We start from the raw sequence: 14576 nt of genomic DNA, 5'->3' as shown, positions 1-14576 counted from the left end.
CCCTTTTGCAAGTGTTATACATATTTCCAGCTGAGGGTGTTGGTTTCAGGTGCTTGCAGCAGCCCTTTATTTAGTCCTTGGCCCATTTAGCACTGTGTTAATCGCAGGTTTCTGGGCTGGTTAGGATTTAGTTGGCGCTTAATAACAGCGTCAACTGCGAATGAGTCGAATATTTTCTCACCGCCCCGACTCGGTTGATATGAATGGCATCCATCCGCTGCTGGCCATGCCCGAATTACACAGTAAGCGCGCATTCGAAGTTCGGTGCAAGCCCCCCCTGCGTTCCCGCCAATAGCGCCGTGAGCGACCAAGTTGTCGGGTCCAACACCGCCTCTCGATTCGCCCATCGTCAGCGCCAGGGGTTGCAATCTCCAATGCTTCGCTTCCCCTTGCCGCCATGCCACGTCCCCCGATCTGTTGGCGCGGCTTGCTTTAAAACGCGCCATCCCCCCTCTCGCTCCATCATCATGAGAGGGGCTGCGCAATTCCAAACAACCCCAGCGCTGAGCGCCGGCAACCATGCAATCCGTGCACTGCTTATTGGCGTCGGGAAAGCTCTCCCGGTCCATCATCATCGTGGCCCTCTTTCTCGCTTGTCTCCCTCCCTTGATCGTGTACAAGTTTTGGAACCCAAGCGAGCGTTGGGGCTTCAGCAACCCGTTACCCCAGTGGCGGCCAGCCCAATCGCATCCTTCAACGATACCGAGAAAGTTGTGGTATAAACTGGGGCCGAAGGGCCTGAACGACGAGACGCGAGCATGGACCGATAGCTGCATCAAGAACAATACCGACTACGAGGTTGAGTTCATGACGGAGTCCTCGGGCGACAGTTATGTCCGGAACAAATTTGGGGCGACTGATCCCGACCTCGTCGAGATGTATCTCGGCTTGACGGGTACGTACCTTGTGGCCCGATGTGCCAGCCTGCCTTCCCAGGCTCCACGATACTGACGGTAGTTGGTATGAGCCAGTCCCCATTTTCAAGGCCGACATTCTTCGATACCTTCTTCTCTTCTCCGAAGGAGGCGTCTACTGCGACCTGGATGTCTCGTGCGAGGTGCCGATCAATGAATGGATACCGCGGCAGTACGAAGGCAACGCCAGCGTCGTGGTAGGCTGGGAGTTTGATGTCGGCTGGCCCGGCAACTTCATCCGGCAATTCACGACATGGTCCATCATGGCCAAGCCGGGGTCGCCGCATATGTGGATGGTGGTCCAAGATATCCTGCAGTCATTTCGAGACAAAATGGAGGAGGAGAACGTGACGATCGAGGGGCTGACGCTTGAGATACTCGGGGATGTGGTTGATGTGACTGGCCCAAGGCGGTTCACACGGAGCATCTTGAAGAGCGTGGAAGCGGCGTATAACACGACGCTTCAGGACATGCAGGAGCTGCTGGAGCCAAAACTGGCTGGAGACGTGCTGGTCCTCCCGGGCTACGCGTTTGCGGCATCGGCAAATACTTACGACGAGGCCATGGATGTGCCTCCTCCTCTGCTCAAGCATCACTACGCCGGCACTTGGAAGAATGAGAAAGGCGGGGAGACGGTTTGATAGTTGTTGGTTTGTTGGTTTCGGAACTGGAGTCGGAGTTTTGGACTGTCGGTCCGTTAACGTGTTGTAATTAATCGATGATACCCCCCCAATATTACCGAGTTCAACTTTTGCCCTCTTCTGTGGGAACCTTGGAACGTAACAGACCCTAACCCTCTTCGTGTCTCCGTTACCCGAAGCTCCAACCTCACCTCACTTTTGGAGGTTTAATTCACTTTTAATTCCTACAATCGCAGCTCCTCAGCCTCGAAACGCACTTCAAGAACCGCCGGGAACCACAGACTGCCAGAAATACATCAGCTGTTTCTTCAAGTGTTTTGAGCCGAGAGTCATGAGTTTTTGACAAGCATGAAGAGATGAGGTCATGAACCCTGTCTGCCTGGCTCGATCCAATCCTGGATCAGCAAAACATCAACACACCAACCAACCAAGGCACTGAGAACTTCTGTTTCCGGCAATCCATCTCCAATCACCCAATCCATGATCCAACCGAGCCAATCTAATCCCCCCCGACCTCAACTCAACCCAAACCTCGGTCCCGGCTCAAATCCTCTGCCGAAGAAACGTTACCATCGCTCCAACTTTTGGGAAGATCAATGCCTCGGCGGTCATCCTCCCCGGCGCGCCGTTTCCCCAATCGCTCTCATTTGCTGCCCGCGCCTTGTAGGCTCGGCGATGATGTCTTCGCCTCTGAAGCGTTGCTTCCCTCTGTGGCCGTGGAGCCGTGGTAAGCTGCGTTGCTTGCCGTCATGCTCATCGTGCATATTCACCGTCCCTTGGCCTTGAGCCCCTCCACATTTTGTATTGCGCTGGAAGGGCCGTCACCAACCGCGCTTCTGGAACCCGGGCCCGCCGGGCCCCCGGTCTCGCAGGTGTGATTGTGGTGACATGATAGACCGGCGAGGATAGGTGTTGGGCTTATTAGATGTTGTTCCCTACTGTTCTATCTTGACTCCTCTCTTCGTTCATCACAACTACATCATTATCACCTTTGGTTGAGACTCAGGGGCACCCTGCGGCCCCCCCTATGATCTATTTACTCTGCATACTCCAAGACATGGTTCGCCCCGTACCGTAACTTCATTGCCTTCTTGCTGGTCTTGCTACCCACCCTTCCGCTTGGGAGGTGGCGAACCACTACACACAAACAGCCTTTGCACGCCCCGTTCGATCACCGCCAGTGGCTTAGCAGAGCAGGCTCCTGCCACTGTTGTCACCATGTCTTACGCCCAACCGCCGAAGTCATGCTCGAACCCTGAAATATCCCCAGGTCGCCCCGACAGGCCCCGATTTCACCACAGATGCACTGAAGACCGCATTCGCGAAGGTCTGGAAAGACCTCCATCCTTCTCCATGTCCAGCAAGCTCGCCAAAGAACGAAAATCTATCTTCAAGGAGCTCGGACTGGACACAACTCGGCCGAAAGAGCCCACTTCAAACGAGAAGGAAGGTAGCGAGCCCAAGAGACTCGCATCACCCGCCAACGCTCGTGCCCCTGATTCGGGTAACGACAACGCAAACGGTAATGGTCAGCTTGGGGAAGCAAGACAAACAACACATCAAAAAGAAGACGGACGAGTAGAACCCCAGTCCGAGCCAACGTCCCCATCGTCGTCCCAACGGCCATGGTACTCCAGATTACCCAGGGTGCGCCGGCCTAAGATGAAGACCGTCTCAAGCGCCCCTCCTAGCATGTCTACCCTCGCGGAAGCCGGCGTAATTTGAACCGGGGCTACGGAATCCCGCACCGTGCTCCAAAGGGAAATCACGCCGACAGAAGTGTGCAAGAGATTGGCCCACCAGGGTGGGTGTAGTACGTGTCAGTCAAGGGCCTAAGATATACTCGATTTCTTTTACTCGTCTTCTTTTTATCTTTGCTTAATCTCTCGCTTCCGGGTTTCCTTCTAAGAGTCCAACTTTCTTTTTAAATAGAGGACGCGAAACTGCATTCTCTAGGGAATAGACTGAGAATATATGGAGTAACTCTCCCTACTGAAACAGAAGAAATGCTGTGCCGTGCTAACACTTAATAGACAATAACTTCCTAGCTTTAGACGTAACAAAATCTTCAGTTCACCACCCCGGGCTGATCCAACCAGACCGACCGGGTGTACCTTAAGAGCCTCCTCGAGTTCACACATCCGGGATACAAAATGACGGCGTCTACTGGCTGGCTGACGGGACCGGGGCCGGTGAGGGCGGGGCGCGTACCGCAATATCACTGAGGGCGGTCTGCAGGTCATGGATAAGTTTCCCTACAGAGCACACAGTGTTTTGGCTTTTGTCCCTGGCTGGGGTGAAAGGGGGGTTCTCGTTGGCCTGGTGGGTGGCAGTAACGACACGTTCGTCGGCTATCTCTCAAGGTTTACTACATCGCGAGGCCGGAGCGGTATCAGCAGAAACCCACCGGAGACGCACCAACCAATGCGCGGTTACCGCTTCCGTGTCAGCCGCATCCAGCTTCCAAATCTACCTCTACGGCGGTCAGAGCCCACAACCTTACGTATGGCTACCTACCTCCCCTCAACCACCCTAGAACCTCACCCACCAACATACCCACCTTCAGAGCCGACAAACCCAATAGGTACTGCGACATATACACCTTCACCATCCCCACCTTCACCATCCCCCCCTTCACCTGGCTTCACCACACCAACGACACCTACCCACAAGCAACGCGGTGCTAGCAGGCTCGGCAGTGGGTAGCGCGTGCCCGTTTCGCCACGCGCACGCCGCCGGTCTTTTACCGTCGCGGTTCCCGCGCGGGCGCCGCGACCGTGACGCAGTGGGGACCGGGGGCCGTACCGGGGGTAGTGGGTGGTGATGGTGATGGTGATGGGAGGGGGGGGGGGGCGGCTGGGCGGGCTGGTTGGGACTAGCGGCTGCGGTACCTGCCTACCTACCTACCTACCTGGGGTACTGTTGTGCCTGGTTGTACCGGCGGCGGTGGGTGGCGGCGGTACGGGAGACATCTCGCGGTCGCGAACCGGTTTGTATACTTCCGGGCCGGGGGCGTTGGGGGCGTGGGTTCGTTGTTGGGGGTGGCGGGTCGTGTTCGGAGAGAAGGAGGTGTGCCGGGCTGCGGTTCTCGTTTGACGAGGAGCGCCGTAGGCTCGGGAGTGGAAGTGGGCGTGGGAGCGGGCGTGGGAGTGGGTTGGGGAGCGGTGGTGGCAGTGGTAGTGGCACGGTGCGTGGGACTGGGACTGAGGAGGCAAAGCTGGCGCCTTGTCGTGGGAGTGTCAGCGGCGGGAGCACGTCGTCGACGGAGAGGTTGCTGGATGGACAGGAGCCGAGTTTTTTCAGCGTTGTGCTGAGCCCGAGGAGGGCTCTGGGGATTGTTAACCGGCTAGAAGGGGACAGAGACAGCGGTGGCGAGGAAGGTGAGCATCTCTTAGTTTCACACGACAGAGATGTGCGCCATAAGTGGTGGCTTGAATACACTGTCTCTTGTGCGCGTCTAGCATGAGTACATACATGTGTATAACAGCAGATGATAGACTGAAGGCGATGACCCGTGGCAATGTAGGCACCTTGGATCGGGTGTCGCGTGAATGGTATCGCCCGTAGAGCAGGTGCTTGACCCAATCTATAAACCGACCTGCCTACTACTTTTGGGGAGGTTGTGAACGTGAACCCGGCACACGAAGTTCGTTTGTATTCCTGGACAACTTAAGGTTCCCCACCCCGCGGGGTGCACGCCAAACTTGCTCGAGCCGACTTGAGTTTGGTCGGATAAACCGTCGTCAAGGGAATTTCGTTTGCTTCCGTTTGCTGAACCCACCCGCGGTTCCGAAACAACGCCGCCTGAAAAACATACACTAGAGGGTGGCATCTGTGCTCATCGGCTATCCCGTGCAAGTGAAACGAGGTTGTTTGGTGGCTGCCTCCTGCAATGGATGCTTGGTCTCAAGCTCCGGGCTCAGGCAGGTATTGCATCTGCGGCGCAGTTAAGCCATTTTGTGTTCGCATGCAAGCGCATGTTTCTCCCCAGGAGGTCCAACAAACGCGATGCTTCCTCAGCGTTGCGGGTCCGTATCAGGTGCCGGACTGTATCGATACCTAACTGATAGAGGTCGAGAATGTACACAAAGGGTACGTCCTTTTCCCTCCAACTTCTCTGGCTTGAGAGCAGCTCAACGGCAAGGCTCGGGGAAGGGTCGACGGGATGCTGTAAGTTGAGAAGCGCCATCACAAGCGGGGCCGACTTGGCATGGAGGTCCCGTCCTACGGCGACGAATGGATCGTAGAGATGTGTAGGCAGCTTCATGTGTCCGGTGGATTGTGTTGTAGCGTGATACGCTAGCCAATTCCACGATATCTGCAGGATACCCACAGGAACCTTCATCTCCCTGACCATGGTATCTGCTTTCAAAACGGCAGCGAAAGCAGACTCGACGTCACCCCCAGAGTATTTCTCGGCCACGAAATCTCGGAGTAGTTGTCGGGCCATAGTGTAGGTATTTGTTGTGGCGTGTTCTTTTAGAAGGCGCTTGAACCAGACCCAAACTACGCCATCAAGCCCCTCGGCGACAAGGAAGGGTAGAAGGGTCCTGACGAAACCCCGATTAGAAAGAAACTTGAAGTCCCGCTCCTGGCCAGAAGACCGCAGCCATTGCAATACGAGCAGACCGGCACCGATGTTTGGGGGGGGTTTCCTTGGCGACGAGTTTGCCGTTGAAGGTGACGTCTCAGGCGCCACAGGATTGATGTGTATCAGAAACCCATGCGCGGTCGTCAGATTCACAAGCCCCCGCGAAACGGCTTTCTCGAAAATGGCCTTGTGTGCATCCAAGCTTTTCCGGGAGCCCTTAGACGCGGCCACGGCAGCATTATTAAAGAGCGGGTTGTTGAGAACGGCGTGCATGTGCCGGTCGGTCGCCCGGGTGTGTCTCGGTTGGGCAGGGGCGGCTTTGGGTTGGGTGGGAGTCGAATTCGTCAGCCGCGACACCGTGCTAGAACCTGGGGAGATCCAGCCATGTTCTTGGTCTAGCTGTGTGCGGAATGATGTCTTGATGGTTTCGAGGAGTCGCTGGGACTCGCGCTGGTTCAGCGGTAGCGGTTGGTGGATGCGAGGGAAGATGTCCTTGAGGGACCCGAGTGGCCTTGATCTCTGCATCCTGGCGTCGCCGGGAAGGGCCGTTCGATCAATTCGCTTCGGCGCTTCGTAGCAGCCCGGGCCGAGTCAAAAATAGCGACGCGGGCGGGGTGGTGGGGGGGAACAGTTTGGCGATGTCGTGAGTCGAGCAACGGAGTTGATTGATGGCTGCTGTGGGACTCCAATCAGCTTCAAGGTGGGTTGCCATTGTTGCCTCCAATGAGTCGTCTCAAGCATGCAAGATAGAAGTGGGCCTACCCAATCGAAGGCCAAGGCGTGGCGCACAAAACGGTCACGTGCCCCAGTTTGCCGCCTGGCACCAGTCCCGTTCGAAACTTGGGACCAAACTTCCATGCCAAGCAACCCAGCTGACGTTTTTGGGTTTGAGCATCTTTTGAGAAGCGGAAGGCGGCAAGACCCAAGACAGCTTGAGTTGGTACTAATCTCAACAGCAGACCCAGCTCTTCAGTTCAGTCCGTTGGGTATTTGCTATCATGACAATGATACTGTAAAATCTAGGAGTTAACAATCGGCGCATTGGATTGTCGTCACCTCTCCCACCTGGGCTGGGGAGCTTTCAGGCTGTTGCAAGGCAACGCCAACTTCAGCAAGTTTGCGCATGTGCATTTTCCTGCGAGAACCCGCAGGCGCCAGCTCAGGCGCGGGAGAGAAGAAGCTCCTTTGCGCCCTTCTTGTTCGGCCCCGATACTACCTCAGTACTTTTACGAGCAATTGGACTTTTACACAATAGGTAGTATTCCTTGATCGAGTGAGAACAAAGGTTAGAAATCTCGGCAGCTGCCTTGAATAGGTAGATACCTAATTAAATAAGATAGAACTTGCAAGTGACTCGAGGTACCTCACTACCACTTCCACTCGGTGTCCCCGAGGTGTGAAAGGGAGCCAGCTGATCGCTGGACAGCCCTGTGACGCACTGAATAGGGACCCACAATCAATCGGGGCAAGGCTGGAGCGCCCTGTCACAGGCTCGCAGCTGCCAGCGGTGCACTGAAACCTTGGGTGACCTCGACTGCCCTTTTTTGGGCGGGCCAATTCTGAATCGCTAGGCAAAAACTCAACGCCGCCTCCGCCTCGCTTTTCCGCTTGGACTTTCCTTCTCCCCATTCCAACCACCACCCGGATCGATCCATCCAACGGATTGCACCACGATTCGATTCGCCCTGCGCGAACCCCCATCTCCCTTCGCAATCCGGCATCTTTTTTTCGATTCTCTTCCGTTTTATTCCACACCGCCATTGTTCTGTGGTCTGCCGTCGACACCGCGATCCGTTCGCCCAATTTCTTTGATCCGCCACAACTCTACACTCGCACACACACACACACACACATATACACACACACAACTCAGCAATGTCTGAGGTACAGTCCAGACCGTCTGCCCCCCGCGGCAGAGGTTCTGGTCGCGGCGGTCGAGGCGGCTTCGCTACTCGGGGAGGAGGTCGCACCGGTGCCCGGCCTGCTGCCACCAACGGTGATTCCAAGCATGACACAGATTCCTCCCTACCGACACTGGAGGACGAAGGCGAGATCGGCCAACTGAAGCAGCAGTATGGCGGCAAGGTTGCAGTCATCAAAGAGATGTTCCCCGACTGGTCCTCGGTCGACATTTTGTTCGCCCTGCAGGAGACCGACGGCGACGAGAACCTTGCCGTCACCCGTATTGCTGAGGGTAAGTTGGAACGTTGCTTTGTTCTTCCACGCCGGTGCAGCTTTTGTACCGCGCATGTCATTAATCCTTACCCGCTTCGCTGGGATCGCCTGAACGCCAGATGGTGTCACACTGTTGATACCTTGAGGGGCCCAACCCGCTAACCTGCTCGCTTCTACACAGGAACCATTTCACAGTGGGGCGAAGTTTCCAAGCCCAAGAAGGAGCGTGCGCGTCCCAAGGGAAAGGCCGATACCTTCGTGACTACCAGCGGCGATTCAGTCCCCGCGGGTCCGCCCCGGAACGTCCGAGGCGGCCGCAGTGCCGACAGCGGTCGTGGCCGTGGTAGAGCCACCGAGCGTGGCGGTCGCGGCGGTGCGCGCGGCAAGTCGACTCCTGGCACAACCAATGGAACTCGAGTCAAAGACACTGATCCCCTTTCGGTACCGACCGAGGAGGCGGCTGAATGGAACACGCAGCCGGCTGGTGAACCGACTGCTGAGAGTGAGCCTGCCGCAACAGAAACCACTCCTGCTCCTACCCCTGCCGCCTCCAGCACCACCACCGCTGCTTCGAAACCCGCCGCCGTCCCTGGGGGAACAAAGACGACCTGGGCGAGCATGTTGAGACAGTCAACTGTCCCGAAGCCGGCTCCAAAGCCGAAGGATGTCCCCACCAAGGCCGCCGAGCCAACCTTGGAACCCATTCCCGCTACTGAGCCAACCGAACCTGAGCCCGAGGCCCCCGCCCCTGCCGAGGAGCCCACCCCCGAATCAGAGAAGGAGGTCGTCGCGCCTCCTCCCGCTGAGCGCGTTACCCCTGTCGTCCCCGTCATCCCCGCCGTCCCTGCCGTTCCCGTCGTTCCCTCCGTCGTCCCCGAAGTCGCTTTGGTACCGTCGCAGGATCAACTGACCGAAACGAACCTTGATAAAATCGTGGACGATTCGCACCCGCCGGTGACCGAAACCGCCGCCAGCGAGGCCGCCGATTCCTGGGATCCGCGTGGTGCTGCAGCCAGCGCGACGGGCACTCCTCTCTCGGCTGCGCAACAACAGCACCGAGCAGCCGTGGCCACAAAGGCTTCGAGTCGCGCCCCTATCCACCATCCTCGGCGCATGCTTGATCAGCGTGAAGCCGTTCGCATGCCTGGTAACCGTGACCAAGTTGACCGTGCTGCAGTCCAATTTGGTGCTTTCAGCTTGAACGGCCCGATCGATGACGATGTTGATGGCGATCGTGAAGAACCCGAGACTCGCCCCCAGCCCCCCGAAGACTCGCCAGTCACTCACCCCCGAACGTCTCTTCCTCCGGCTCAACCTGCTCCGGTTCCCGATGCCTTCCCCGCACAGAAGCCGGTGGCTTCTCAGATCCCGACAGGGCCTGCCGGTATGAACCCTTATCGCCTGCGTTGCCTGAAGTTTTCCCACCGCTAACCATTTTTTAGCCGCCGCGCCTGTCGCACCGCAGGGCAGCACCCCTTCTATTTCTCAGGGTACGTTGGATCCCCTTCCCGCAGCATCGTTTACAGGCCAGACCCTAACAGTATCCCCTCCAGCCACCGTACAACCGCCTGCCGCGCAAAACAACCAGCAGTTTGGTCGCTTCGGCCCCACTGCTTCCCAGGATGCCTCGTCATTCCCCGCTTCGAAACCCTTCGAGCCATTTGGCCAGCAGCCGGCCGTCGCCTCGGCCACACAGAACCAGTTCGAGGGCGGCTTCCAAGGGCAGGGACAAGCGGCACAGCCACCGAGCCAGCAGCAGCCTGGTGGTCCCTTCAGCTCCGCCCCCAGCGAGTTCTCTTCTTACTACACGGCGGATGCACAGAACCGCTTTGGTTACTATAACCAGAATTTCGGCCAGCAGCAGGCTGCGCAGGGTCAGCAGGATGCCCTGCCGTCGCAACCCCAGCGTTCGTTCAGCGGGTATAACGCACCCCAGAGCGAGAGTCTCAGCCAGTACCCTCAGAGTGGTGCCCAACACGCCCAATCGCGTTTCGGGGGTAGCACCACGGCCGACTCGCAAATCACCGGCACGCCGACGGCTACCCAAGCCACTACCCAAGCCCAAACCGGCCCGAGCACCCAAGCCCAGTCGCACGGCCAGCAGCCGCACGACTACCCATACAACAGCCATCCCTATTACCAGAACCCTTACTATTCCGCCTACATGGGGTACCAGGGAGGGTATAACCAGGGCGCTTATGGCGGCCCATACGGCAAGGGCGGTCTTAACTACCAGCCCAGCCAGTATGGCATCACTCCCCAGGGCCCTCATGCATTTTCCTCCCCCGCCGGAGCATTCGGCCAGTCTGCTCTCCACCGGGACAGCGGTGCGGGCGCCGGCCTGGGTGATTATGGCCAACGCGCTGGTTCCACCCCTTCAGGCCAGCAGGCTCTCGGAAGCGGATTCGGTGGTGTCCACGACACTTTCGGTCGCGGTGGTTCCACTTACCAGTCGCAGGGTGGACAGTCGTTCAATGCGCCCGGCTCCCAGCCCGGCGCCGGCCCGTCTGCCGCTGACGACCTGAAGCCCTTTGGTGATACCAAGGCTGCCGGCGGCCCGAGCCCCTCGCTCGGCGCTGCCGCCCGCCCCGGCTCTGCGGCCAATAACGGCTCGTCGCAGACCGGCCTCCCCCCTCCCCAGTCGAACCAGCAGACCAGCCTCGGCGGCATGGGCGGCTACGGCTACCCGAGCCACATGCAGCAGCAGGGCCACGGCCTTCACGGCACCCAGTCCGGTGCCGGAGGCTACGGCATGAGCGCCAGTGGCGGACAGAGCCACCAGAACAGCTACGGCGCCGGCGGCTATGGTGGCCAGGGCTTTGCTGCGGGCGGCTACTACGGCAATCAGCCTCGCGGCTGGGGCAACAACTACCACTAGGAGAATGGCAGGGATGGACCCCGTGCTTCCGCCTACGAGCCAAACGAGCACAGCTGAGGGGACGACGCGGCGTATTATGGGTGGATTTTGACGGGAGGAGGATTACTTAACCAGGATGGGGGCGACAATGCACCGGGACTTTTATTGATTGCCCCGCCGGAGTTCACGCAGTTCAACGCGGTTTGCGGTCTCGCCTTTTTGCGAAAACAGGGAAGCTTTTCCATAGGCGAAGAAATTCGGGTCGACGGGTCCTGACTAAAGCTCAGGCTCTCCTCCGCTCTCTCCGTCTCTCCCTCTCTCTTTTTTCCCTTTTTTGCATCTGTGTACGATTCTCGGTGGTGGCGGCAGCGGTGATGGTCAATGACGGCGTCGGACACGATGGGGATTACTATTATGCTCTATGTTTTGTGTGTGAAAAAAACAATCGCGTTAATGATCAATGGGGGGGTTGGCGAATGGCTGGGGCGGTCAAACGGGGGGAGGGGCACAGAATGGGCAAGAGACCGTATTCTTTCTACACCCGCTCATCATCATCTGGGACATTGGGAATGGGAAAAAAATGGGCTCTCTGGTTTTAGTCTGGGTCGGCGTCGCTTTGTTCGGGTCCGCCTCGCTCGTTTGCTATGGGAGGGTCGCCATTCGTCGTTAGCAAATAATCGATCACTCGGGGGCATTGAATTGATGCAGCATCATCAACAGGGTGGAAGTTGGGAAGGGCGCCCAACAGATACCATCAAGAAGACCATTCGTTCGTTGTGCTTTTTTCCCGTTCACCATCGCTAACTACGTTGCTTTACCCAGCAAGAGACATGCGTATCTATCCATCCCATCCCATCCCATCCAATCCCTCCCCCGTCTCGCCCCTCACAGGTTGGCGTACGCCTTGAAGGCGCCCAACAGGCCGCCGGTCGACCCGTCGTGGCCCGTCCCGGCGCCGGGCTCGTCAATCTCCTTGAGGATCTTCTTGGCGAGCACCTTGCCCAGCTCGACGCCCCACTGGTCGAAGCTGTTGATGTCCCAGACGGCGCCCTCGGTGAAGGTCAGGTGCTCGTAGTAGACGATGAGGGCGCCCAGCTCGGCGGGGCCGACGGCGCCGCCGACGAGGATGCTGGTGGTGGGGCGGTTGCCGAGGAACACCTTGTGCGGGACCAGGTGGTCGGGCACGCCGCCCTCGGCGCGCACCTCGTCGGCCGTCTTGCCCACCATGAGGGCCTCGGCCTGGGCGAGGTAGTTGGAGGCGAGCATCTTCTGGTGCAGCTTGTCCGACACGGGGTTGTGCGACCGCGCGGCCAGGATGAAGTCGGTCGGGATCAGCTTGGTGCCCTGGTGCACGAGCTGGAAGAAGGAGTGCTGCGCATTGGTGCACGGCTCGCCGAACAGGATCGGCCCGGTCGTGTACTTGGCGGGCGAGCCGTCCGATGTGACGGTCTTGCCGTTGGACTCCATCGAGAGCTGTTGGAGGTAGGCGGGGAAGCGGTGCAAGTACTGGTCGAAGGGGGCGACGAGGTGGGTCTGGGCGCTGAAGAAGTTGGAGTACCAGACCGAGAGGAGACCGGCGAGGGCGGGGACGTTTTGGCGGAGAGGGGTCTGGCGGAAGTGGTTGTCCATGGCGTGGGCGCCGGCCAGGAACTTGTGGAAGTTGTCGTAGCCGATGTACAGGGCCACGCTCAGGCCGATGGCGCTCCAGACTGAGTACCGGCCGCCGACCCAGCTCTCGAAGCCGAACATGTTCTTTGCGTCGATGCCGAACTTGGTCACCTCGGCCTCGTTGGTGGAGAGGGCCACAAAGTGCTTGGCGATATCCCCCTTGCCACCTGTCTTCTCGAGAAACCAGGACTTGGCCGTGTTGGCGTTGGTGGTGGTCTCGGCGGTGGTGAAGGTCTTGGAGGCGATCAAGAAAAGGGTTGTCTCGGGGTCGGAGTTGGCGAGCGCCTCAGCGATGTGGGTGCCGTCGATGTTGGACACAAAGTGCAGAGTCATGTCCTTCGCGCCGTAGTGCTTCAAGGCCTCGGTAACCATGACGGGGCCGCTATCATGGCATGGCGAGTCAGCAGAGCACTCGGGGCCACCAAACGGGGAACAATACAACTCACAGGTCAGACCCTCCGATACCAACGTTGATGATGGTGGTGAGCTTCTTGCCCGTGTAACCCTTCCACTCGCCGCTGCGGACCTGCTCCGAAAACTCGCGCATGTGCTTGAGCACGTCGTTGACGCCGCCCGCGGTGTTCATGACATCGACGCCGTCGACCTTCATCTCGGCGTTGCTGACGTTGCGTAGAGCAGCATGGTAAACGGCACGGTCCTCGGTGAAGTTGATCTTCTCGCCGGCAAACATGGCATCGCGCTTCTTCTCGACGCCGGCCTGTTGGGCGAGTTTGATAAGCAGGCTCAAGGTGTCCTCGTTAACGATGTTCTTGCTGAAGTCGAACAGAATCTCGGTGCCATTGGCCTCGGACGAGATGTCGGCGGGGAGGGTGAACTTGGTCGAGAAGCTCTCGAAACGGCTCTGGTCGGCCTTGAAGGCGTCCTTGAGAACGAAGGACTTGCCGACCTTGTTGTGGTGAGCCTCAAGCTCGGCCCAGGCGGGGAGGGTGTTTGCGGGGGCCATCGTGAAGTCGTGATTTGAGTTGAGTTGGCTGCCGTTGTTCTCTTCGGTCTGAATTTCGGGAGAATGCAGGGCCTAAGCCAGATTATCCTGCTTGCTGCAGTTCTATTCCGTTAGAGTGCGTGGATTGTTGAGTCCGGAGAAGCATTCGGGGAGGGAAGTGGGGTGATTGATATCTTGTGTTAGCTGCGAGCTCGAGTGCCCCGCATGCGGAACCAGAACGGCAGCTGCGCGGCGCTGACTGACTGACGTATCGGCGCCACAGGAGGGAAGGCGTGGGAGGTGGTGTTGGTTTCAGAAGGACACAAAAAGGAGGCACGCACTTACCAAAATACACGGTAAAAACACACACAAAAAATAAGGTAATTGATAAGAATGGAAGAGCGTCGGAGGGGGGCTTCTGAGGGGTTTTAAAACTGCAAAATAAAAACCAAAAAATAACATCAATGCCATGAACCACGTCGATCAAGCAGACGTGACTTCGGGGACGTCACTATACATGCTCGGGCTGCCCCACCTTCGCGACAACTGCGTCAAATCCCTCGTCTGCTGCTCTCCACAGCGGCGGATTTAGCCATTTTGCCTGGCGCGCTGAATAAGAGCCTCAGATAGCAAGCGCGGGGGGTTGGGCGGCGGGCGGGAGATGGACAGGAGCAATGGTGACAGGGATGGCATCACAACATCGATCCCCTGAGTACCAGCGGGCAACAAAAGGCACATCGGTACCAAGCAGCCCACAAGTGCTCAGAGGTACCCCCCCCCCCTCCCC

At 58.2% G+C, this 14576-nt stretch overlaps 6 protein-coding genes across 6 annotated transcripts; 4 read left to right on the top strand and 2 right to left on the bottom strand.

Annotated features, from left to right (window-relative positions):
• Nucleotides 1-382: 382 nt before the first annotated feature.
• B0H64DRAFT_400996 (uncharacterized protein) lies at nt 383-1677 on the top strand. Its single transcript, XM_062804117.1, has 2 exons — nt 383-895; nt 972-1677. Exons 1-2 carry the CDS (start codon nt 520-522, stop codon nt 1553-1555), a joined length of 960 nt encoding a protein of 319 aa, XP_062658070.1. The 5' UTR covers nt 383-519; the 3' UTR covers nt 1556-1677.
• An 880-nt stretch (nt 1678-2557) lies between these two features.
• Nucleotides 2558-3561, top strand: B0H64DRAFT_190180 (uncharacterized protein). The gene has a single exon (XM_062799054.1). The coding sequence runs from the start codon at nt 2774-2776 to the stop codon at nt 3278-3280; it is 507 nt and encodes a 168-aa protein (XP_062658069.1). The 5' UTR covers nt 2558-2773; the 3' UTR covers nt 3281-3561.
• On the top strand, nt 3512-4346 carry B0H64DRAFT_190170 (uncharacterized protein). Its single transcript, XM_062799053.1, has 2 exons — nt 3512-3534; nt 3589-4346. The coding sequence occupies exon 2, from the start codon at nt 3797-3799 to the stop codon at nt 4259-4261; it is 465 nt and encodes a 154-aa protein (XP_062658068.1). The 5' UTR covers nt 3512-3534; nt 3589-3796; the 3' UTR covers nt 4262-4346.
• Nucleotides 4347-5247: 901 nt separating this feature from the next.
• Nucleotides 5248-6857, bottom strand: B0H64DRAFT_190160 (uncharacterized protein). The gene has a single exon (XM_062799052.1). It carries the CDS (start codon nt 6669-6671, stop codon nt 5475-5477), a length of 1197 nt encoding a protein of 398 aa, XP_062658067.1. The 5' UTR covers nt 6672-6857; the 3' UTR covers nt 5248-5474.
• Nucleotides 6858-7743: 886 nt separating this feature from the next.
• On the top strand, nt 7744-11535 carry B0H64DRAFT_475996 (uncharacterized protein). Its single transcript, XM_062808130.1, has 4 exons — nt 7744-8340; nt 8503-9705; nt 9764-9811; nt 9875-11535. The coding sequence occupies exons 1-4, from the start codon at nt 8022-8024 to the stop codon at nt 11197-11199; spliced, it is 2895 nt and encodes a 964-aa protein (XP_062658066.1). The 5' UTR covers nt 7744-8021; the 3' UTR covers nt 11200-11535.
• Nucleotides 11536-11943: 408 nt separating this feature from the next.
• Nucleotides 11944-14193, bottom strand: B0H64DRAFT_400990 (glucose-6-phosphate isomerase). Its single transcript, XM_062804116.1, has 3 exons — nt 14135-14193; nt 13293-13979; nt 11944-13228 (listed from the first exon to the last, which is right to left on the bottom strand). Exons 2-3 carry the CDS (start codon nt 13808-13810, stop codon nt 12064-12066), a joined length of 1683 nt encoding a protein of 560 aa, XP_062658065.1. The 5' UTR covers nt 13811-13979; nt 14135-14193; the 3' UTR covers nt 11944-12063.
• Between the last annotated feature and the right edge of the window lie 383 nt (nt 14194-14576).

Source organism: Chaetomium fimeti (genome assembly GCF_033439085.1).
Source record: "Chaetomium fimeti strain CBS 168.71 chromosome Unknown B0H64scaffold_5, whole genome shotgun sequence".
Lineage (NCBI taxonomy): Eukaryota > Fungi > Ascomycota > Sordariomycetes > Sordariales > Chaetomiaceae > Chaetomium > Chaetomium fimeti.
This window is presented reverse-complemented; position numbering and strand designations above follow the sequence as displayed.